We start from the raw sequence: 23,959 nt of genomic DNA, 5'->3' as shown, positions 1-23,959 counted from the left end.
TATGAAGCATGCAAAGGTGTCATTTACCTTCAGTCTTACTCAAGAATCCACCCAAAGGTGTACAAAGCACCATCTGGGGCTCTTGGTGCATCAGGATGCCCCATGAATACTGGGGCCCGTGGGTGCCATTATGAGGTGAAACCTGGACACAGAAGGCCACGGAGGGCTTACCTGCCATGACAACGTGGATGGACTGGGCACAGCGAGGATTCCACAGGCTGATGTCATCACTCGGGTGACATACAGCGTCTCGGCCCTGGATGTTAAGTGTTGGGTTTCTGAGCAAATGTAGGCAGTTAGGTGGAACAGCTGGTGTTTAGAATTCCCTTCACAGTCGACACTTTCTACAGAAATACACTTGGCAGGACCCTGCCCTCCAGCTCTGCCCCCTCTTCAGTTCTCCTGCCAGAGACATCTTCTCTGCCCAGCTCTATAGCCTGCAACTTCACTCTGTAAAGCTCCATGATGACAACTTACTATTAATAATACCCTGCTTTGGTTCTCATGCCCACTTTAAGGTTGAAACCCCCTTTTCTGGCCCACCTCTCATTTGTTCTGCCCATTAGCTCCCTCTGGCTTCCTCGCATTATGAGGTCAGTGTCCTGGTGGCCAGGTGGTGCTGGTCTGATGCACACCTCCTCTCCGTGTTTGTCTTACCGAGTGTCCCTCCTTTCATCCTGTGCGTTCTCTCCTGATACCCAAATCCTGTTCAAACCTTCCCACGTCTATCAGAGGCAAAGTGGCAGCCTTTTCCGATTTTATCCTTTACAAACATAGCATAGATACTGAATTCACCCAATATTCACTGCATCAATTCCATCAGAAATTGCTTTTTTGTTCAGCATAAGGTAGGGGCCGAATGTCAAGTTTTTTCCCCAAGTAGAGCCAACTGTTTTAGTACATGTACTACAAGATACTGCTCAGCAGGACCCACACCCTCATAAATCAAGTTTTTGTATTTTGTTCCATTGGTGAACTTGTCTATCCCCATATCTATGTCATAGGCTCAATTACTATAGTTTTAGAATACATTTGACATCTCCTGGAACAGTCTCCTCCTGTCTCCGGCTTCTCTTCCTTCTCCTAGAATGTTTTGGCTAACATCCAGCCTTTGTTCTTCTGTACAGATTCTAGAATCAGCTTGCTAAATAGTCCTTTAAAAAGAAACAAAACCCTTTAGGGATTTTAATGACAATTTCTTTTGTAGGGCAATTTGGGGGACAATTGACATATTTCTGACATTAAGCCTTTCTATCCATGTATATGGTATATAGCTTCCCAGCTTATTCCGGTCTTAATGTGTTTTAATAAAATTTTATTATTTTTCCTTAACACTCATAAAAGTTGTAGTTTCGTCTCATCCATTCTGTTGTTGCTCTTTTCAGTGATGTTTTACAAAACTGTGTCCCCTGATTATTGACAATATTTACTTTTAATTGAAGGGTAATTGCAATATTGTGTTGGTATGCCTATTCTCCCTCCTTGAGCCTCCCTCCCACCTCCCACCCCTCTAGGTGGTCACACATCCCCAGCTGGAGTTCCTCAATTTGAGTCAGACATCAAATTCGCACTGGCTGTCTATTTTGCATATGTTAGTGTATATTTTTCCAAGCTACTCTCTCCATTCCTCCCACTTTCTCCTTCCCACCCACTATTCAGGATATTTAAGACACACGTGTAGACTAGTCTCTGTCTGGCCTCCCCAGATCCTCTCCACCTTTCTCTCTTTGTGTCTTTGTCTACAGAATGGATCTCCTGGTTAGCTTGATGGCAGACACTGCACAGATCAGAGATGGGAGGGCAGAGGTCAGGGGCTCCTGTCCCCAGGCCCCTCCCACAGCCCTGTGGTTGGTTGTGACTTCACCGTCTGCTGAGGAAGCCTCTTTCCCTGACCTCTGCTCACTCCCTCTCTTCCAGGCCAGGAGTAGTGACAGCTCCATGAAACTAGAAGTCCCTCATGCTTTGCTTTTTCACTTCGCTCTGCCCTTTCTTGGTAAACAGGACATTTGCTGAAGTCTCTCCAGTGTTCTTCCTGAGAACACCAACTGTTTCTTGCTGGGACCCTGACTGATACGGTAATTGCCAGCAGAAGTGACCACAGAAAACAGGCTCTAAATGGGATGCTGGCCTTGGTGCACGTCTGTTTGATGGGTGTGTGGATAAAATTCTTGCCCAGGGAAATCGAGTACCAGGAGCCTGTGTCATCCAGAGACATCCCAATTCCTAAAATTATCACCAGCGGTGGCATGGGACGCTGTGCGAGTGGGTATCTAGTCGCTTGGGCAAATGCGGGATTGCAAAGACCGTGCAGTGGGCTGGCTACTTCTGAAGGTTCTGGGAGGTACACACCAGGGAAAGGATGCTTCAAGGCTCGGGCGTGACAGTGCCCTCAAGGCAGGCCACCGGGAACACCTGCAACTCGACAAGCTGGGAGTCGTACTGGTTTGGAGACCAGTAAGACCCCACACCCTGGGGACGCACAGGGGGACCCCGTGTAGGACTGGGGCTTTTGTAGGTGATTCGGGGTAAGGTTTAAGGACGCGGGGTCTCGCTGTGGACTGGGTGCCATCTGGAAGCTTCTTAATACTTTCCATCTGGAAGGAGAGGCGACTGGCGGGCGGCTGAGGCTGTGACGCGAGGGGGGAAGCGGCGTTCCAGCTCGGGTGGGAGAGGGTGGCCACTGGGGGGTGGGGGGACAGTCCACGCGACTGACTGGAGTGGCCAGCGGCTGTCTCCTGCTGCTGCCTGGAAACCGCCCGTGTCGACAGCAGAACACCAGGCCCGGGGAAGCCGCCTCGGATGGAAAAGCGCAAAGCTGCGTGGAGACTCCAGAGACTGCCCGTCCAGCAGCGTCGGGCAGACCGTGCCGAAGGGCCGGCGGGCAGCAGGGGCATCGCGCGGCCTCACCGCCGGAACACTCGGAAGGCCGCGGCCGAACCGGGTCACGCCGGCCACTCGCTGGGCGCAGCCGAGGCACGAGGCCGCCGCACCTGCGGCGGCTCCTGTCGCAAACCGCACCGGCCAGCCGCGCCCAACTGCCCGCCGCGCCCCAGCGCGCATGCGCACACTGCCGGCTCGGGAGCCATTTCGCTGGGCCGCGGCGCGGGGCGTGCAACTGCGCAGGCGCCCGGCGGGAGCGCGCGCGCCTGCGCGAGAAGCCGGAAGCGGCGGGGCGCACTGCGCCTGCGTCGGGGCCGGGCGGGGGCGGGGCCGCCGTCAGCTGACTGAGGCGGCTGCGGCCTCGCGGGACCGCCGTCTGGTCGCGTCTCTGTCAGCTGTCGGTGGGCTAGGCGCGGGGCCGGCCGGACCATGGCGACCACCGTCAGCACGCAGCGCGGGCCGGTAGGCTCCGGCGGGGGCGAGCTCCGCGGCCTTCGGGCACAGGGAGGGCCCGACGCCGGGCTCCGTGCGAGCGGAAGGGAGTCCCCGGGAGGGAGAGGCCGCGCACTGTGCGGGTCCTGGGGACGAGGAGGCCTCATCCTCACTGGGTCCCCGAGGCGGGGGGTGGTCGGCGCCCGGTGGGTCCCCGGGAGGAGGAGGTCGGCGCCCGTTGCTTCCCCAGGATGGGGGAGGGTCGGCGCCCGTTGGTTCCCCGGGAAGAGGAGGTCCCGCACCCACCGGCGAGCCCCCGGGGCGGGGAGGGTCGGCGCCCGCTGAGTCCCCGGGAAGAGGAGGTCCCGCACCCACCGGCGAGCCCCCGGGGCGGGGGAGCGTCGGCGCCCGGGATGGGGCAGGGTCGGCGCCCGCCGGGTCCCCGGGGCGGGGGAGGGTCGGCGCCCGTTGGTTCCCCGGGAAGAGGAGGTCCCGCACCCACCGGCGAGCCCCCGGGGCGGGGAGGGTCGGCGCCCGTTGGTTCCCCGGGAAGAGGAGGTCCCGCACCCACCGGCGAGCCCCCGGGGCGGGGCAGGGTCGGTGCCCGCCGGGTCCCCGGGAGGAGGAGGGTCGGCGCCCGCCGGGTCCCCGGGAGGAGGCGGCACCCTGTGCCTCGAGTGTCCGTCTGTAGACGAGCACCCGGACAGCGCTTGAATGAAGGAGGGTCCAGGCCCCGCTGTGTCCCTCGGTTTCTTCGGTAACGCATGAGGGGTCCTGAGCTGGGAGTCCTCTTCCGCCCCCGGCCCTGGAGCCCTGTCTCCCGCGCCGCTACTGTGTCCTTGTCCAAGAGCAAGGCTCGGGCTCCTGGGGAGTCGCCTCCAGCCCCCATTCAGACTGGGTTGGGGTGCCTGACCATGAGCAGTGACGTTTGTTTGTTTAAATCACAGTCAGAGCCTTGAGTTGGGACAAGGTTGTGGTTGATGCTTTGATGTGGGTTCAGCAGGGAAGTCCCCGCAGCCCCGGGCTCTTCACCCTCCCGTCAGGGTGCACAGATCTTGTCTGTGTCTCTCCCAGCCGGAGAACGAATCTATCCACATGACATCTTTCTGAGTTTGAGGAAAGCAGGTCTCGTTGGAAGCCTTTTGGGCACAGGTGCTCTTTCTGAGCGTTTGAATGGGACGTAACAGGACTTCGTGACAGACATGGGTGTGGAAAGGTCCCGGAGTCCATCGGGTGGATTCTGGCCCCTGATTCCACATCTCCATCTTCACTGCACACGGTGGTTTGGAGCAGGCTGAGCGTCGGCGCTTCCTCCATTCTACACGGCGGCTCCTCAGAGAAGCTCGGGGCGCAGATCATCCGCTCCCCTGGGGCAGGGCTGGTGTCCGTTCTGTCCCGGCTCAGACCTGCTGGGAGCTCAGGGCCTTCGTCAGGCAGGATCCACAGGCAGACATACGCAGGCCTGCTGGGACCCCGGCGAGGGGAGCGCGTGGTGAAGGCGGGCCTCCTCTCGTCCAGAGGGATGTTGGCCCTGCGCTGAGGTAGGGCTGTGACTGGGCCCAGGCGGCAGAGGGTGTCCGGATATGAGGCCTGTGCTGTTGAGGTCCCAGTGACCCAGACGACCGGCACGTTCTCTTGTCAGGGTCCTGGGCCCCACACGTGGACTGGCAGGTGTTTGAGGGGTGCTCCTCAGGAGCCGAGCTCATGCCGTGAGGTTCGGTCTGGGCCAGAACAGCTGGGGGCTCTGGCCCTTGGGCGCGCTGGCCTCGGTGCAGGGGCGCTCGGTGCAGGGGCGCTCGGTGTCTCGTGCAGCATGGCTCTCTGATGCCGCCGCCAGGCTCACAGGGGAGCCAGGCCTGGGCCTGGAGGTCTGACCTGGAATCGTGGTGAGCAGTGGCCTCCCTGGGCCAGGGCGTGGGGTGAGTAGGGTTGTGGAGGAAGCACGTCTGACCGAGACTTGAGGGAGGGGGAGCGTGGAAAGCAGAGCCTGAAAGGGCGGGGAGAGCCGCTGCTTGGAGGCTGGGGGGTCCTGTGGGGGGGGTGCCTGTGCTGGGGGCGGGGGCTCACTGGAGTGTGCTTTCTGTTGTTTCTGGAGCCTTTGCCTGGCACCTCCCCTCTGGTTCACGCGTCCCGCCAGCCTGCCCGCCGTGGGTGAACCGCACTTGTAGAGGCTCCTTTGCTGTTGGCGCTGGGGGGCCTTCCTTGTGTGGTAACTAGAGTCTGGCGGAGACCTCCTCCCTTGCCAGATGCATGGACTTGGCGTTGCCTGCCCCCCCTCCACCTGCTGTCCTGTGTGTGCCTGGCGCAGTGGGGCCCGCGGATGGCGCAGTGTGTGGCAGAGCTGCGAGACCAGCCGGGGCCTCCAGCAGGGGCTTCCTGTGCTGGGTCCCGGCCGGGTGGCATGCCCAAGGGCCAGCCCTCTGCCGGGGGTCCCAGCCTGGCCCACACAGGACAGGCAGCGTTCAGCCTCAGCCCAGGGTCACTGACCAGGGGACCCGGGCTGACTCTGAAGCCTGACTGTCTCCTCCCGCACCTGGGGAAGGCAGATGGGTCACTGACCAGGGGACCCAGGCCGACTCTGAAGCCTGATGTCTCCTCCCGTGCCTGGGGAAGGACGGATGGGCAGGGCCCCCGGGCACGAGAAGACAGAAGTGGCCCGCCCACTTGGAGATTCTCTGTCCCCGAGTAGGGCGCCCGAGGGGCTGGGGACTGACTTAAACTCCAGAAGACATGGCATTTGTGTCTTCAGAATAGTTTTCCCTGAGTGGCCACTGAGGGCTGCCCGCCCTGTGCCGTCTGCCCCCTTTCAGCGGTACTGGCATTTCCCTTCTGACTACATTCTGCACCCTGTGCTTCTGTCTGGTCTACAGAGCGTGGAAAAGATGACTGGGCACCCACGGGAGCAACTGTGTGGGGGTCGGAGGAGGTTTGTGGCACGTGTCGCTGCAGACCCCGTGCCATGCTGTGTGCCCACAGACTCTAGGCCGACGGGAGCAATGAGGGCCACTTGTCCAGCTTTTGGAGATGTGGGCTGGTCAGCGCAGCCCCTTTCTGTCGTTTGCCTCGTGAGGCCTGAGGGCGAGCTGTCGGGTGATGCCACTTGGCCTGTGATGGCCGGGTCCTCGTCAGCCTTGCACAAAGTGATCACTGTTGCTGAACCTGTGACCCACCAGGGGTGGCAGAGAGTTGTGTTTGAGTTTTATCGCTTGGTTTTGGGGGGCCTGTTGGTATAGATGAGTGCGCTCTAGTTGTCCTTAAGTACAGTCTGTATGGAAAGCAAGACGCAGGCTCAGGTCTTGCTCTGTCTTTGCAGTATTCAAAGGAAGGAGCGGTTCTTCTCTTCGGGCTGGTGCGTGGCTTTGTCTCTCTCTTGGTTGGAGTCTGGCCCGAGCTCCCTTCTTGCTCAAGTGGCCCGCTCTCTCCAGGGGAGTCCATCCTTCTGGCCCAAGTCCTGGGCGAGGGGTGGCTTCTCCGCCTGGCTGGCCCGTGTCCTGATTCCCCAGGCCCCAAGAGCTCTGCTCTGGATTCTCTGCGGCTGAGCTAGGAGCGCTTCCGGGCTGAGAAGGCCCCGTCTTCCTGTGAGTCAGACCTTGTTGCGTGTGGTGGCCCTGCTGGCCTGTGCTGGCCTTTCTTGTTTGGTTTGTTGCGATGAGGGACGCCAGCTTGCTTTCAGGGAGCGTCTGCTTGGTGGATTTCCGTTCTCGGACTCACTCTTCTGAGTGCGGGTGTCGGGTGGGTCTGCCGTCAGGAGCGCGCACTCGACCGTCAGGTCTTCACCCTTTGACGGGAACGTGTTAGTGTTATGTGCACAGTTACACACACGCTGTTTGTTCCCAGCACTTCCTTTTGTGCTTTTATTTGCCTGCTTTTCTTCTTTTTCTCTCCTGCCTTCTGTTGGAGTCATTGACCCAGGTACGTTCCATTTTCGTTCTCTGCTGGTTTGGAAACACGTCATCCTTCTCTCTTGTTGCAGTCCTCCTGGGGACATCACCGTGTGGCCCTGGGGGCTCTCAGGTCCGTCCCTGTAACGGCCCTCCTGGGCAGCAGGCGGCCTCGGTGACCTCTGCTTTCCTCCCAGGAGTGGTGTTATTTTAATGAGCTGGTGTTTGTTCAGATGGATTGTTCGTCCTGCTTTCTCTGTTTACTGAAAGGTCTGTGTGGTATCTGGGACTCTGAGCTCACGGTCCCCTCCTCTCCGGATGTGAAGGTGCCCGTGTGGCCTCTGCAGCAGACCCCCTCTGCTCAGGCGCCCGCGTCTTCGCGTCCTTCGCCCCGCCCCCACCGATGCTGCTGCCCCGGCCAGACAGGAGCTGGGGCGGTGGCAGTGGGGCACGGGAGGGGCCGCTGCCTGTCACAGTGGGAAGGCCCTGGGGCAGAACCTGCCTGCATTCTGTGGGGCGCAGGAGTGAGCAGGTAGGGAATGGGACTCAGGTGGTGACTTGTCTGGGGTTTGTTCTGGGGCCTCTGAAAATGGCTGCAGCTGTGGACACAGGTGCGATGGCCCTCCCTGCTGGGGGTCTCCATCTTCATGGGGATTTCCTTCATTCCCTGGGACCCTCGCTGATGTTCCCGTTGCCTCAGGCGGCAGCCCCAGCCCCTTTGCAGCTCCCACCGGAAACTCGCGCACACCCACAGGTTCTCGTGTGGCTTTGCCTTCTGAGCAGACCCAGAGTCGGTTCCTTCTCAGCCTGGGCACCTCCACACCTGCCTCCCCTGCCCAGCTGGTCCCCGCTGTCACCCCTGGGGCCAGGCCCCAGGCAGAGCCCGCTGTGCATGCAGCCCCTCGCCCACCCCCACCCCCGGCCCCCTCCTCGTCTCTGAGTCAGAGCCCGGCGCTCCTGGAGCCCGTCCGCCCTCCATGCTCCTGCCCTCCCTGGCTTTCCCGGCTCTGGCCACCTCCCCGCCGTCCCTGGAGCAGCCCCCTGGGCTCCTGGCCAGGCCTGTGCCCCACTCCTCCCCAGACCCTGCGTGCCGCCCCTTCCTGCCTTCAGGTCCCTGCGGAGGCGGCGTCTTCTCCCAAGGCCGCCTCAGCCGGCCACGCCGTCTCCCCTCGGGCAGCAGTGGGACCTTGTGCGGTTGCCTGTCTTCTGCTGTGACCCGAGCCCCGTGGGCACTGCGATTGCCCAGTGTCTGGCTGTGAAGATGCACACGTGCGGTGAAGCTAAGGCCTTGCAGTGCCTGGCCCGTCCGCCCCGCCCTGCTGCCCCACAGCCTGCAGCGGCCGGTGTAGTGCAGTGTGGACGGGGCGCTCCGGGTCAGTTGACTGCAGTGTGGACGGGGCGCTCCGGGTCAGTTGTGCCAGGCCCTGAACGGCATGAGAGGCGCAGGAGCTCCTGGCCGGGCCCCGGGGCCGCTCACTGTCTGTCCGCGGCATGGTCTGGTGCGCGTGTGGCCGGTGGTGCCATCTCTGCTCTCGCCCTCTGGCGTCCTTGTGCCCACTTAACGCCTCCTCTCGGTCCCCGTCTGGGGCTCGCGTGGACTGTCCGCAGGGCTGGGACAGCCAGACGCTTGGGCTTCAGTGGTCTGTTCGAGTCTGGGCCATTTAGGATGTTGGGGCGGCCTGCAGGATAGGAACGAGAGGAGAGCTGGCCTCCGGGAAGGACGGGGCTGTTTGCAGTGACGCCTGGCAGAGGACAGGGCTGGGGGCTCCATGGAGTCCTTCAGGAGCCGCCCCCTCCTCGGCCGGGTTCGGAGGCGCTGGTGGTACCCTCCTTCCCTCTGGTGGCTTCCAGATTTTTCCTTCTCGTTCCTTGAGGCAGGAGGAGGATGGGGTGGGCAGGGAGGGTGAGCGGCGCGGAGACCCACCCCATGGCTGCAGTGGCCCGGGTGGTGATGGTGGGAGTCGCAGGCCTCAGCGGGCACGTCCTGTGATCTCCGGGGGTGGGGTGTGTGTGGCTTGCTCCTCCCCACAGGCCACTGAGGCTGCGGTCCGGCTGGTGGGACTGTTGTCAACCACCCCCGGCAGGGAGCCCCCAGGGCCCGCCCTGGCCTGCTGCTGACTCAGGCCTCCGCCCCCACGGCGCCTGCAGGCGGGCAGCTGCCTGGACCGGAGTCTCTGGGTCCTGTGCTGCTGCACCAGCTCTTGGCTGTGACGACCCCCCGCCCCCCACCCAGGCCTGAGCCTGGCCCACTGTCCAGTGGCTCCCATGTGACCTGTGCTGACCCAGAGCCAGCATGAGGATGGTGAAGTGGGGGCACAGCCCCGGGAGTCAACTCACGGCAGGGGACACAGGGACTGTGCAGGAGCAGAGCGGCCGTTCCTGACTGTCCCCGCAGGGTCCTCAGGGCTGGGCAGGTGGCCACTCCGAAGGACAGCGGGCGGGGGTGGGCTGTGCTCGACCCCGGGGCATGGTCACCAGGAGTCAGGGCTAAAGCGCCAGGCAGGCCGAGGCGGGGCTGTGGGCACGCGGCAGCAAGCAGCCGGAGGGCTCTGGGCGGGTGCGTTGTGGGCACACAGGCTCTGGTCTTGGCACTGGGGACTGGTGTGTCCCGGGTGCCTCAGCCCTTCCCGAGGGGTGCGGCCACAGGGTGTCCTGAGCAGCCTGCCTCCCGAGGCCCATGCTAGGGCCCGCTCTGCCGCGCCACCACCCAGGAGGCGCGCCCCACAGTGCCTTGGGGAGCGAAGGAAGGTGCTGAGCCTTTCCTGGCAACGCGGGCTCCGGGGTTCCTGGGCCCCGCCCTGCGCTGGGCTTCGAGGCAGCGGAGCTGGGGGACATGGAGCGGATCCCGGTGTCCCCAGGGAACAGGCCATGGGGGACAGTGGCGAGAGTGCCCGTCGGAAAGGCCTCTCTGCCCCTCCACGGTTCCCGTCTGTCCCGCCGTTGGCATCAGACTCCCGGGGGCCCTCTTTTCATTGTACGGGTGCTGGTTCTGGGGCGAGAGCCAGCAACGCTGCGCGACCAGCAGCAGGGCACCAGGCTGAGGGTGCAGGGGTGGGGGCACTCCAGAGCTGGCAGGTGTGCTGTCCCAGGGGCGCTGTGAGCGGGGCAGGCGGGTGCCGTCTAGATGCCCACCCCAAGCCGCCTGGTCAGCCCCATGGGAGCCTTGGCGTCTGGCAGCGTCTGGTGGTCCCTGGCGGCCACTGTCCGTAAACGCGATTGCCAGAGCTCACCGTGACATGCAGGGTTTTCTCTCCCGTGTTCCCTGAAGCTGCCGTGTCCTTCAGGGCCCTGCACAGGGGTCTGTGGGCCCTGCGCTCTAGGCACCGAAGGGGGCTGTGGCCTTGGTTCCCCCCAGCAGCCAGGCCTGTCGTGGGTCCTGGGCTCTGGCTGCACTGTGCCCCCCAGCCCTGCACCGCCCCCGCCCGGCAGAGAGCAGAGGCGGGTGGTCCAGGTCCCCAAGCACCCAGGGGTGGGCCGCCTGCCCTGGGGCCCATTTCTCCATACTAACTGCCCTGCGGAGCCCAGCCAGCCTGAGCTTGGTCTCCTTGGTCTCCTGTGGTCTCCTTGGAGTCGGCGCTGTCTTGCCGTCAGACCACACGCTCTCCACTAGTGGGCGTGTGTGCCCAGGAGCCGGCGCCTTCCCGTCACTTTCCCTGTACAGGGCCAGGTCCCAGGGCTTCTGCTGGTCAGTCTGTTGGCTTCTTGGTCTCCAGGGTGCTTCTGTGTGGGAGCCGTTCTCCTGAGGCATCCGCACAGAGGCTGTTCCGAGTCTGTGGGCATCCGGGCCTCAGGCTTCACCCAGTGAACAGCTCGTGGTGGAGAGGCCATGCTTGCCATGGTCCTGGTCTGTGGCTGGGACCGCCAACATGCGGACAAGCGCATCTGAGGCCTGAGAGCAGCTTGCAGCCCCGGCAAGGGTGCGAGACCTGCTTTCAGGCAGGGACGTGCTCAGGCCTCCACGGAGCCCCTTGTGCTGGGCACCCTGCCCCCGGGAGCACAGGCCCTAGGGGGCCTGCAGGCTGGAGCCCCGGACTGTGTGGTGCAGGCAGGGGGCCGGCCTGGGGCGGGTGGCCCCGCATGACGCCGCGGTCCTGCAGGTATACATCGGAGAGCTGCCCCAGGACTTCCTGCGCATCACGCCCACGCAGCAACAGCAGCAGATCCAGCTGGACGCACAGGCTGCGCAGCAGCTGCAGTACGGAGGGGCACTGGGCACCGTGGGCCGCCTCAGCGTCACTGTGGTGCAGGTGGGTGCAGCCCCCAGAGCCCACAGGGCCGAGCGCAGATGCTGGGGCTGGGGGGCAGCGGTGGGCGGCCCCAGGGCTACTGTGGAGAGCGTAGCTCGAACTGGAGTCCCCACCCCTGGGGTGGGGGCAAGGGTGGGGTTTGGGGGCAGCGAGCAGCGTGGAGCAAGTAAGTAGCTCGTCTTGAGCTGGGTCCAGGGCTCCCTTGGGCTCTGTGTCAGGAAGATGGTGGGCAAGGCTGGAAGGCCCCACATTTGGCCTCCTGGGGAGATCCAGCCCAGTTGAGAGCCCTCAAGTGGGGGTGGGAGGAGGGTGTGTGACCCCACGGCCTGTTGCCGCCACCGGGGGTGGTGGGCAGTGACCAGAATGGGGAGACTGCAGGAGGAGCAGGCGGGGAGGAGAGCCACGCTTCAATGTCTGACACATTCAGTCGAGGGTGCTTGAAAGGAGGTGCTTGAGGCTGAGAGACAAGGACTTGAGGGGGAGGTCCCGCGGCGACATGAGGCGTGTGTCCCGAGGCGGGCCAGCCGGTCCTGCGTGGAGGGGCGGCTCTGGGGCACGATTGTGGGCAGGCACGCCAGAGCCCCGGGGGGTGTTGGCCCGAGAGGGGTGCAAGGAGGCTCCCAATGGGCAGGGCTTCCTCAGCCTTCAGAGGGAAGAGAGGATGTTGCACAGGCAGCAGGCTCTAGGGGCTTTTAAAAGAAATCAGCCAGTTGAGTATGATTTACGTGTCAGGATGCACTGGTTTGAATTTGTTTCTGTGACCTCTTGACACGTGTGTCCACCCCTGTGATAAGAGCATTTCTCCAGCACCATGGAAAGTTCCCTTCCCTCTGCCTGTCGTGGGCCTGCCCTCAGGCCCCAGGACGCTTCCTGGAGTCTGTCCATTGCTTGGCAGGAAGCAGGGTGCCAGCCGTGGTCACCGTGAGGCGTGGGCTCCAGGGGATCAGGCCCCTCAAAGCGGATTCCCAGCGCTCCCGGGCACTGGGCAGGGTCAGTCACCGCTAAGAGAGTCCTGCCCAGTCAGAGAGCCAGCACGGTCGCTGTCTGAGGATGCAGAGAAGGCCTTGGCCAGGCCTCGCCTCTCAGGGGGCCCCCGACCCCTGCTTCTCCGGGGCTCAGACTCTGTCCCAGGACGGCCTGCCCTTTCCACCCTCCTCCCCAGGAGTGGTGGTGGGGACCCAGCCCTGCCCAGCAGCGGGTGTGTCCTGAGATGCTGGGCCCAGCCCAGATTGCCGCCTCATTCCTGGGCCCCAGAGCACGGTTGTCCTCGGAACGGGCTCTGGGACCCCATGGACAGCACAGTCTGAGGCCGCTCAAGGCCATTACCTAAAACAGTGCAGGTCTGCACGTGGCCTGCACAGACCCCCATGTGCTCAGAGCCATGCCTGGTTACTTGTGACCCGACACGCCGCGGGCACAGCGTCACACGGTGCAAGGCTGCACACACAGCTGCTGGCGTGGCACATTCAGGTTGTGCTTTTGGAAGTTTCTGGAATGTTGTTTCCTGGTCCAGCGCCTTTCTTTCACTTTGGACCTGTGGTTGTGGAGGGCCGACAGCGCAGCGGTGGCCGTGTCCAGTGGGTCAGCACCCGGAGCGCCCAGGAAGCTGTGGGTGGCGGGGAGGCCCCCAGGCGGACGGCTGCCGCCCCGCCTCACGCGGCGGCTTTGTTTCAGGCCAAGCTGGCGAAGAACTACGGCATGACCCGCATGGACCCCTACTGCCGCCTGCGCCTGGGCTACGCCGTGTACGAGACGCCCACGGCCCACAACGGCGCCAAGAACCCGCGCTGGAACAAGGTCATCCAGTGCACCGTGCCCCCGGGTGTGGACTCCTTCTACCTGGAGATCTTCGACGAGGTGGGCACCACGCGGGCCACTGCGGTGCAGGCTCCTGGCTGTTCCAGAACGTCGGGCATGTGTGCACGCGGGGTGCTGTGGTGTGACAGGCGCTTTGTGCCCCCAGAGTCTCTGGAACCTACACTCAGACACGTCACCACCGTGTCTAGACTGTGGGCGTCGCCTGACCAGGCAGGCCAGGCACCGCTGTCCGCACGTGGCTCAGGGCTGACCCGGTCAGGCCCTTGGCAGGGTGGGCACTGGCCTCTTTGTGGGTGAACAGCAGGAGCCTCCTGAGTGTCCCCGGGGTGTCGGGCGCCCCAGGCCCTTCTCAGCCTGGCCCTCCACGTGCCCCAGCCCTCCTGAAGCCGGCTCAGGGTGGGGTGGGCGGCAGGGCTGGGAGAGGCTGCGGCCCTCTGGGCTCGGCCCCCTCCCTTGTGTTTCCTCCCGCCCCACAGCCTCACCTCTGGGGCCTGGGGTGGGGGGGAGGCGTGGTCCAGGGGGCGCGTGTCTGCAGGCTTCGGCCCCGCGGGTTGGTGCAGGCGATGGCGGTGGCTCACTGGAGCCCCCCTCCGTCCGTGTGGACCCGCAGGAGGGGAGCGAGGCAGGTGCTCCGTGCTGGCCACACCCTGCGGGGGCAGGGCCCTGGGAGCTCTGGGGTCACGTGCCTTCTCCCGTCTCCCCCAGCGGGCCTTCTCCATGGATGACCGCATCGCCTGGACGCACGTAACGATCCCTGAGGCACTGAAGCAGGGCAAGGTCGTGGACGAGTGGTACAGCCTGAGCGGGCGGCAGGGCGACGACAAGGAGGGCATGATCAACCTGGTGCTGTCCTACACGGTGAGGCCGCCGCCCCTGCCCCAGTGCTCCCAGCGTGGGGGGTGGGGAGGGGGGCCCGGGCCGGCTGACCCCCAGCCTCGGGGCTGCCGCGCTGGAACCTGCTCACCCCTTCCTGGCACTGGACCAGTTTACTGCGGGTTCCCATGTCAGCACGTTGACTCCTGGGTACATCTTGCCTGTTCAGCAGACGCTTCCACATGGATGGGACGCTGCTACTGTACTTAACTAACTGTAACCAGAGAGAGGCTGTCCCGAGATGTCAGGAGTTTGAACCTGAAATTTACACTTCAGTTTACATTTTTGAGCAGCGTCCTCTGTTGATGATCTCTCAGTCGGGGCTCCGCAGGTCTGATGACAGACACCTTCCACCCAAGTCGTCGTCCTCTGCCCGCAGAGGAGCCTGTGGGGAGTCGGTGTGAACGGGAGTCTGACGGTGGGGACGGCGCGTCCCTGCCTCGACCCGCGGGGCTCCAGGCCCGTGCTGTCGCCTCGCAGGGCGCTTCTGTTGAGGCTGGGTATGCGTGTTCTGCCGTGACCCTGGGCCATCTTTGGTGTGTTTCAGTCACTGCCGGCTGCCATGATGATGCCGCCTCAGCCCGTGGTCCTGATGCCCACCGTGTACCAGCAGGGTGTGGGCTACGTGCCCATCACAGGTGCGTCTGCCCTCCCCGCAGCACGTCTGCTGGGATGGCATCAGAGCAGGAGGGAGGTGCGTGGGGTGTCAGGCTAGAGGCTGGGCCTGGTCTGCACGCGGTGCCTGGAGAGCCTCCCCTAACCGGTGGTCTGCTGTCATGTGTGGGCTTCTGCACGTATAGGGAATAGGAGTTTTTTTTTTCTCTGTCGGTGCAAAGGTGAGTTGAAACGTATGGAGACAGGGAAGCTTGATTTCTGAGTGTTCTGTCACCGTAGCGTGAGGCACGTCCTGTCAGGTGGGTGGACGGGCTGCGTGCCCGAGCCCTCCTGCGTCCATCGCGTGTGTTCCCCGTACACAGCCGTCGACCTCACAGTGTTGACCTTTATGAGCCAGCGGTTCGTGTCGTGCAGCGGAGTCAGGTTGGGTTTAGCTTTTCTCTTGGATTTCTGTGCCTTCATGTCAGCCTGTGGTCAGTTCCCACTCTGGCTCTGGTTGGAAGTGACTCAGCTCCCCTGCCTGTGAACCTCTGTAGGACAGGGTGGGATGCAAGCCTGGGAGGCTCAGCGCCCAGGAGACGGGCAGGGACATGTGGATGCCGTGCGCACGGTGGTGGCCGTGCCCTGAGAAACCTCTGAGCTCTCGAGCAGAGCGCACGGGAGAGTGAGGGCTGGAGTTACAGCCCTGGACCCGCCGGAAATGCAGGCTGTAGGGGGGTGGGGGCTGCAGACAGTGGGAGCTGGCGGGTGAAGCCGTCAGCACCCCGTCTCAGGTCCCCTTCCTGTTCCCCGCTGGTTCAGGGTGGCGAGCGGGTGCCTGCCCATCTCCGGAACGCCTGGGCCCTTGGCCTCACGAGGCTCAAGGGCCCATGTGGGACCCGGCAACCTCTCGCCTCTCAGGATGGTCAGGACTAAGGGGCGGCGGGCGCAGGCAGCTGGGTGCTCAGTGGGGCCGGGCCAGGAGGGGGCTGGGGGCTGGGGAGCAGCAGGAGGAAGGGGCTGGGGGTTGGGGGGAGGTGGGAGGAAGGGGCCGGGGGCTGGGGGCTGGGGGGCGGCGGGAGGAAGGGGCCGGGGGCTGGGGGGCGGCGGGAAGAAGGGGCTGGGGGTTGGGGGGCGGCGGGAGGAAGGGGCCGGGGGCTGGGGGGCGGCGGGAGGAAGGGGCCAGGCCCCGCTCCTGCCTTGGGTGCGTGTCCGGCCCCGCAGGCGGCTGTGTCCATCACATGCTCGGTCCCACCCCTGCGGCCGGCACCCCTGCGGCCGGCACCCCTTCGCCTCAGCGCTTGTCGGCTCTTCTGCTGGTTTTGGTTTGGATGGTTTTGAGCTGCCTTTGAGCTGAGTTCAGACAGGAAAGGAAACCATGTGAGCTGTCGGGCCTGGTTGGGTGACTGTGCTTCTGAGTTTCTAAAGACAAATGGTTTTAAATCCTTTTCTACTCTTCAGAGTGGTGTTTGACCAGGGTTCTGTCTCTGTTAGCCGTAGGGTCTCAATAGCACCGTCTTTCCTTGTGCTGGTCTGTTTTCCTCAGGAGACGGTCGGAGCTTTGACTTGGGGTCTGGTGGCTCCAGGTCTGAATCTTCAGCAGCTGAGATGCCTTGAGGTTCTCAGCGTCCACAAGGGAGTGAGGGGGTGAGGCTGGTGTGGCGAGCTGACACCGGAGCCCCACGTGTTGCCCATGTGGAGCGAGGGATCTGCTGTCCCCAGGACGCTGGCCCTGGTGGGGTCTCCTTCCTCGTCGGGGTCTGACTGGGACTGGGTGCCCAACTGGGAAGGCCTGTCCTGGAGCACTGGCAGAGAGGGCGGCGGGGGAGTCTCAGTGCTTGGGGTGGGGAGGGTGGCAGCTGGGGGTGGCCACGGTGGGAGGGATTGACCCCCGTGGTGTAAATGGCCGAGGTCTGCTCACCCCCATTTCTCCTGAGCGTCTGGCTTATCTGAGAGGTAATGTCGGGGGCCGAGATGTCTGGGGTTATGTTGGGGTGGGGAGACCTCTGGGGTCATGTTGAGAAGGGAGACCCCTGGGGTCATGTTGGAGTCGGGAGACCCCTGGGGTCGTGTTGGGTGGGGGAGACCCCTGGGGTCGTGTCGGGGTCGGGGGAGACCCCTGGGGTCGTGTCGGGGTGGGGAGACCCCTGGGGTCGTGTCGGGGTGGGGAGACCCCTGGGGTCGTGTCAGGGGTCGGGGGAGACCCCTGGGGTCGTGTTGGGGTGGGGAGACCCCTGGGGTCGTGTCAGGGGTCGGGGGAGACCCCTGGGGTCGTGTTGTGGAGGAGACCTCAGGTGAGACCTGGCCCCGCGGTGGAAGTGCTGCCCGCTGAGCCCGCCTCTGCTTGCAGGAATGCCCGCTGTGTGCAGCCCCGGCGTGGTGCCCGTGGCGCTGCCCCCAGCTGTGAGCGCCCAGCCCCGCTGCAGCGAGGAGGACCTGAAGGCCATCCAGGACATGTTCCCCAACATGGACCGGGAGGTGATCCGCTCCGTGCTGGAGGCCCAGCGGGGCAGCAGGGACGCGGCCATCAACTCCCTGCTCCAGATGGGCGAGGAGTCCTAGACACGCCCACCGTCTCGCCGCCTGCCCGCCCGCCCAGCTCCCCGAGCACTGTCCCCAGCAGATCCCCGTGAACGCGCCCCGCGCAGCCCCTTCCTCGGACGTCCGTGTCACCACCCTCGCCCTTGTCTGGGATGCATGTGGTTTTGGTTCTTGGAGCCGTTCTCCACGTGGTCGGGGCGGGTGGGGTGGCTCCCTTCCCGCTTCCTGTCGGAGGGTGGAGGCGGCGGGTCCCATGCACACGCCCATTTCCTGCCGGCCATCCTCCCGGGAGCAGCTCCCCCACAGGGCCTCGGTTCTGGGCCCCTTCTGGGTGGACAGGTGGTCTCTGGTGATGCCACCTGACTGGGTAGACACACTAACGTGAGGCACAGAGGACCCACCAGCAGCTGCTGTGGGTCTTGTTAGGGCTTCAGGGCGAGAAACTCCTCCCTGCGGTGGCCTTCGTGGGCCTCTCGCTGGGGCCGGGCGAACCTCGTCTCGGGGCCCAGCCTGTGCGCGGAGCCCTGGGCCCAGCCTGGCGTCTGCAGCCACGTCCTGAGCCTGCGGCCCCGCAGTCTTTACTGCTGCCTCGCCCTCTGTGCCATGTTGTCCCGAGGGGTTGCCGCCCCCAGACACGCTCTGACCGCAGAGCTCAGTGAGGTGGGGTGTTGGGAGCAGACCCCGTCCTTGTCCTTGTCTGTCAAAGGGTCTCTAGGAACTCTCAGCTCACTGCCGACCTTGTGTAGGAAGCTGGGCCCCAGGCTGGGTCAGTGTGGTGACCGCCGGCACTGGGAGGTCTTCCCGAGAGGCAAGAAGCGCCCTGCGGCGTGGGTGGCACCCTGCTGCCTCTGGCCGTGGACACCAAGGATGGGGCCAGGCTGGCTGGTGCCCCGTGGAAATGAGAACACAGGGCGCTCTGACCTGCTTGCTGCTGTTGGCGGTCAGCCGTGGTCGCCGCTGTCTGGAGGCCTTGCCCAGCCTCTGGACATGGACACAGACCCCACCCGGTGATGTCGGGCAGTCACCTGAGGCGGCGAGGACTCAGAGCCCAGTCCTGTCCTCCACGTAGGCTTAATGTGATACCGGCCAGCGGTCAAGCTGACCAGACTCCTCCCGTGGTGGCCCAGGGGCGGGGAGGCCTGTGAGGGGGGTTCAGACCACCGGTGCCTTTGCCGCAGGCTCTCTGTAGATGCGTGAGACTGACTGCGCAGCCACAGCCTGGCTGCAGCTTCGTGACCACAGTCGGCGCAGCTCTGACAGGCCGACCCAGCCCGCACGCCCCGCCCAGTGGTCCCCGGCCCAGGCGGCCCCACACCGCCTCCCCACCGCCGCCCCCCCCCGCCTGGGCCTCCGAGGACAGGAGTCTTGGCTTCAGGGCAGCTGCAGGCCTGCCAGCTTGGGGTCCTTTGTCATGGACGCCTGCTGCTTCACAGGGTCAGAGGAGGGCGCATCTGTGGGGCCTCAAGACGTCCGATGGCCCTGCTGTCCCGCTGCTCTGCTCACGTCCACGTGCGTGTCCAGGATACCCCTCGGGGGGCCCTCAGCACGGCACCCGTGGCTGCCAGGCCCAGGACTGGGGCGCCTTGCACGTCGTCGTTGCTTGGTGTCGGAGAGGAGAGGCGTGTACATCAGGCTTCCCACCCCACTCCCGTTTCAGGAGCCCTGCCGGTGTTTGCAGAAACGGTCCTTGGAGCTTTGCGTTTCAGATCATTCTGTTGGGGTCCAGGGTCCAGGTTCCTCTTCGATTGTAAGATATGTTTGTACCTTTCAGCCTTCTAACTTAATAAACGGTCTATGGAAAAACAGAGAATCCAGCCCTTCAGAGAGAGTTTACTGTTTTTGTTCTGTTTTAATCTGGCTTGTAATAAGCCAGTTGATGAAACGGCTTACCGGCAGACTAGTGAGTAAAGGCACAGGGCAGAGGTTGGATTCTGCCCGGGAGCCTGGAGTGTGAGTGTGGAGCTCAGAGTGTGTGCACGGAGCTCAGAGCTCATTAGAGTGTGTGCACGGAGCTCAGAGTACATCCATTGAGCCTGGCGTGTGAGCACGGAGCCTGCATGGAGCCTGGTGTGTGAGTGTGGAGCCTGCATGGAGCCTGGCGTGTGAGCGCGGAGCCTGGCGTGAGCACGGAGCCTGCATGGAGCCTGGCGTGCGAGCGCGGAGCCTGCATGGAGCCTGGCATGCGAGCTCGGAGCCTGCATGGAGCCTGGCATGCGAGCTCGGAGCCTGCATGGAGCCTGGCGTGCGAGCTTGGAGCCTGCATGGAGCCTGGTGTGCGTGTGTGGAGCCTGGCCTGTAAGCGCAGAGCCTGGGTCTGTTGTCTGGCTGGGCTTCCAGAGGACAAAGCCCAGGCACTGGCCCCAGCCCACAGGCACTGGCTGCCCAGTCCAGTTGCCCCATGTGTGGCTCTTCTCCAGGATGCTCTGACCCGGGAGTAGGCTGTGGGATGTCCCCTCAGCTGGGCGAGCCCCACTGGTCTCGGGGGCGCGCCCCCACCCCAGGAGGTACCTGCCGGTCTGACGCTCTGGGTCTTCATGGGCCTGCACATCCCCGGGCCCCGCCACGGAAAGCCAAGCCTCACAGATCTCCTCCGTGCCCCGAGGGCCCTTCTGGGCTCATCACTCATGCAGCCCGGGATGGGCTCCCAAATTCCAAAAGCTGGGTCTGACCCGGGCACTGCTCTGGGTCCTCGGCCTGTCCCCCACCCTGCAGCCGGTCCCCCGACGAGGCTCAGGGTTTGTCAGGCCCCCGAGATGCGTCCCCAGCCCTCCGTCACCCATGCCTCAGCCCCTGCAGCCTGCACGCTGACCCCCCTCAGTTACGGGCAGAAGGGCGGGCTGGCCCCGCCGCTGTGGCGGCTCCGACGGTGCCCGTGGCGGTGCCTGGTGCCCGTCGTGGTGCCTGGCTCCCGTGGCGGTGCCTGGCTCCCGTCGTGGTGCCTGGCTCCTGTCGCGGTGCCCGGCTCCCTGTGGGGCTCCCTGGGCGGCAATGCTGCTGCCCTCATGTTGAGGCTCAGACCCGCTGCCTTCTCTGCAGACCAGCCCTGTCCTGCGGGGACGCCTGCATTCCCACCAAGACAGAGCCCTGGAGACTCGCGGGTGGGCCGGGTGCCCCAGCAGCAGCTCTGGTCCTCCATCTAGGTTTCCCCATGTCCCATCTGATGCTGCAGGGAAGACACCGGGATACAGGAGCAGGGTCTCTGGGGCTTGGGAGGCCCGCTCTGGGTCTGCCACTCACTGTGGGCTCCTGACCCCTCCTGGTCCCCACAGCTGACCGGCCCACCCCAGGGCCCCATGCAGCTTCCCAGCCCCCTCCCAACACCCGCCCTCCCCACACCCAGCCCTTCTCTTGTGGGTCAGCTGGATGCACCCCTTCTCTGCTTCCAGCTGGGTTGCTGGACACGCTGGGGAGGAGGCACAGGCTTTTGCCCGCACGGCAGGACTTTGTCAGCATTTGTGGGACGAACGACAGCAGGAGGGGTTTAGAGCTCAGCCGGGCCCCTGCCCACGGTGGGCCTGAGGGTGGGGCACCTGCCTGAGACGGGCCCTTGGTGCAGGGGGGCTCCCAGAGCACAGAGCTGGGCCTTCAGGGCTGTCTTCCCTGTGCTGACGAGAGTGATTTATCCTCATTAGCGCTTCCATTTTTATTTTCAGATGTAATCTTCAGGGACTTCCTGGTGGGCCAGTGGTTAAGTCTCTGCACTTCCACTGCAGAGGGCGTGGGTTTGATCTTGATCCCTGGTTGAGGATCTAAAATTCCATATGCCACACAGAAGACCTAAAATAAAGTTCTCATGAAAGAAAAAGGTCTATCATGAATCACACGGGAGCCTCCCGAATCTCTCCAGGCTCCTGGCCCTGCCCCGGTGAGCCTGGAGGCAGAGCTGGGTCCACCTGAGCTGCCGAAGTTCACGGGGGTCCAGGTGGGCCCGTGACACCAGGCAGATGATGAGGGCTGATGGGTCAGGGAGACACAAGGCCTGGGGAGGGGGGTAGTGGCCCACGGGGTCCCAGTCAGGGCCCTGAGTCAGGACTGGACCTGACCGGCCAGCCGTGGGGCTTGCCTGGAGCAAGTGCAGAGTGGCCGCGGGCTGAGGGGCAGCACCTGGCAGTCCCAGGGCCCTGTGGGCAGGACCCAGCGGCGGACGCTGTATCTCAGCACTGTCTCAGTGACTTTGGGTTTACAGTTTCTGAAGAGAGGTGGGGCCAGCTTGCCCAGCGACTCTAATAACAACATAGCTGATTATTTCACCAGCAAAAGTGAGTTTCTTCAGCGATTGCAGCCCAGGATATACGAGCAGTGGTGGACCACATGCAGACCCAGAGATCAAGGAAGGGGACTTGCTGCTGGAGGGAGAAGGGAGGTGGGCGGGGCTGTGATAACCAGAGTCCATTGGAGGAGCCGGGGTCCAAAGTAAGGGGGCTTCCGGGGCGGGGCCTGTGCGGTCTCTGATTGGCGGGGCTGTGGGACGCGGAGGGAAGCTTCCTTCCTCCTGCCGGGTGGGAAGGGGCAATGCCTTCCTGTTGGGGGTGGAGGGGGTGTGTTCCCATTTGGGGTGACCAACACCGCCCTGAGGGTGGGAGGGGAGCCTGGAGGCCCGTCCCAACTCCAGCTTGAGCTGTTTGCTTCACTCTACCCAGGCAGGGAGCAAGCCTACAGAGGATGTCAGCACCCTCGTTTCCAAGGTGAGCTCCGACCTGCGGAGCGCGAAGACAGTTCACACACATGAGCTCCAGTCTCTGGAGAGTGAAGACACTTCACACACGTGAGCTCCGGTCTGTGATAAAAACAGTTCACACGCGTGAGCTCTGGTCTGTGGCAAATGACACTCCTCAGGTGCCTCGAAAACATGCTTAGTTCTGGAAGAGGCCCGTGGGTGTAAGAAGACGCTGTGCCTTGAGAATGACTGAAGTATAGGGAATGCTGCTGTTTCACACGTGAATTAGGAGACCAAGGCCAGGGCACGGAGAAGGCAATGGCACCCCACTCCAGTGCTCTTGCCTGGAAAATCCCAGGGACGGAGGAGCCTGGTGGGCTGCAGTCCATGGGGTCGCGAAGAGTCGCACACGACTGAGCGACTTCACTTTCACTTTTCATGCGTTGGAGAAGGAAATGGCACCCCACTCCAGTGTTCTTGCCTGGAGAATCCCAGGGACGGGGGAGCCTGGTGGGCTGCCATCTATGGGGTCGCACAGAGTCGGACACGACTGAAGCAACTTAGCAGCAAGGCCAGGGCAGGACCCGGCCACAGTCGCCCAGGAAATCAGAATGAGATGGGGCAGTGCGCAGACCTCAGTGGTGGCTGGGGGAGGGGCCGCCAGCCCCCCGCAGTCTGTCCGTAAGCTTGTCAGCCCTGCTGGACAGTTTCCAGCCCAGTCCCAGAGGGGTCCCGCCCTGACTAGACCTTGGTGATCTGAGTAGGAAAGGCCACAAAGAGACCCCAGCCCCCACCTTCCCTGGGAGCTGAGGACCGCAGCCCCTGGGGGACAGCATGAGTCACTGGTTCCCAGGTGGGCACCCTGGGTAGGCCCCAGCGCTCAGATAGCGGAGGCGGGCCCTGTGGTGTGCAGGGCCTAGAAGACCCTCCTCTCACCCACCAGGCTTGCTTGGCTGCAGCCAGCGCTGCCTTGCCCTCCGCGGGGCAGCCTCCCCTGTCTCACAGGGAGGTGCCCGTGCCATGCGGGTAGGTCAGGCCAGGCCTGCCACCCGCCCCTCGCACCCAGCTCGTCCTGCCCCACCCGGTGCAGACCGCTTTCTCCACTCAGGATGAAACAGCGTAAAAGAAAGGCAGCGACCCCTGCCCTCGGTGGAGAGGAGACATGAGGGTCAGAGACGGGGCAGGCTGGCCCGTGACAAGTGCCTGCAGGAGGTGCGGACAGCGTGGGCAGGGTTTCCTGCGTGGACACACTGACCCCCTAGAGGCTCATCCGGTTTTTGCGCCTGTGAACAACTTCCTTCTAAACCCTTCATGTTCGCAATCACGGTGACAGTGTTTCCGAGCCCTCGGGCCACCCTGACTCCGCCCAATGCTCCCAAAGCCTGAGACAGACCCTGGGGGCCTCCTTGTCACCTGCTCTGCCCGCCCCTCCTGGGGGTTCCAGCAAGAGCCTGAGGCGTGGGGTTCAGGGACAGCCCAGCCCCCCGGACGGCGGGGGAGCCCAGGGATGCAGCTGGTGGGAAGAGACACCAGGACCAGGAAGCGTGTGTGATGCTCGGCCTTTATTTGCAAGACTGGGGCTGCGTGAGCACACGGCGTGCCGTGGGGGCCACCCCCTCCCTGGCCTGCCCCTTGGCCCTTGTAGCCTCAGCCCAGGGTCCAGACACCGGCAGGCAGCCAGCCTGCCTGACGCAGCTCCCTGGAGGCCCCGGCCCGGCCTGCCCCGGCCTCAGCCTGTGGTTCGCTGCAGGAGGTAGCCAGTGGGGGTCTGTGCCCTGGGGGCTTCGAGGAGCACAGAGGCCGCGGTGGGGCCCTAGCGCAGCGGGGTACGGTTTTCTGCACAGCGTCGCCGCCTCCTGACACCGGCGAGGGACGAGCCTGGGTGTGCCCGTGTTTCAGATGATGGCCATCTGACCCTGATGGCCAGGGAGGTGGCCAGAGAGGCGCGAGGGGCTCTGAGGGCAGGACGTCGGGTCCCCTTCAAGCACCCCCACTGTGCTGCCAGCCTGTGGGGCCCGGGTTCACAGGGCAAGTGC

General features: G+C 63.9%; 1 protein-coding gene across 2 annotated transcripts; it reads left to right on the top strand.

Annotated features, from left to right (window-relative positions):
• The first annotated feature begins 3,184 nt into the window (after window positions 1–3,184).
• TOLLIP (toll interacting protein) lies at window positions 3,185–22,295 on the top strand. Of its 2 annotated transcripts, none has more exons than XM_055580501.1 (6): window positions 3,185–3,342; window positions 11,291–11,440; window positions 13,115–13,297; window positions 13,964–14,116; window positions 14,679–14,769; window positions 21,907–22,295. In XM_055580501.1, the coding sequence occupies exons 1-6, from the start codon at window positions 3,310–3,312 to the stop codon at window positions 21,993–21,995; spliced, it is 699 nt and encodes a 232-aa protein (XP_055436476.1). In that variant the 5' UTR covers window positions 3,185–3,309; the 3' UTR covers window positions 21,996–22,295. The 2 variants fall into 2 exon arrangements, with proteins under 2 accessions (XP_055436476.1, XP_055436474.1); XM_055580499.1 differs by lacking the exon at window positions 21,907–22,295 and adding an exon at window positions 17,076–19,076.
• Window positions 22,296–23,959: the final 1,664 nt, after the last annotated feature.

Source organism: Bubalus kerabau, chromosome 5 (assembly GCF_029407905.1).
Source record: "Bubalus kerabau isolate K-KA32 ecotype Philippines breed swamp buffalo chromosome 5, PCC_UOA_SB_1v2, whole genome shotgun sequence".
Classification (NCBI taxonomy): Eukaryota; Metazoa; Chordata; class Mammalia; order Artiodactyla; family Bovidae; genus Bubalus; species Bubalus kerabau.
Note: the sequence above shows the minus strand (reverse complement) of the source record. Positions and strands in the feature narration are given on the sequence as shown.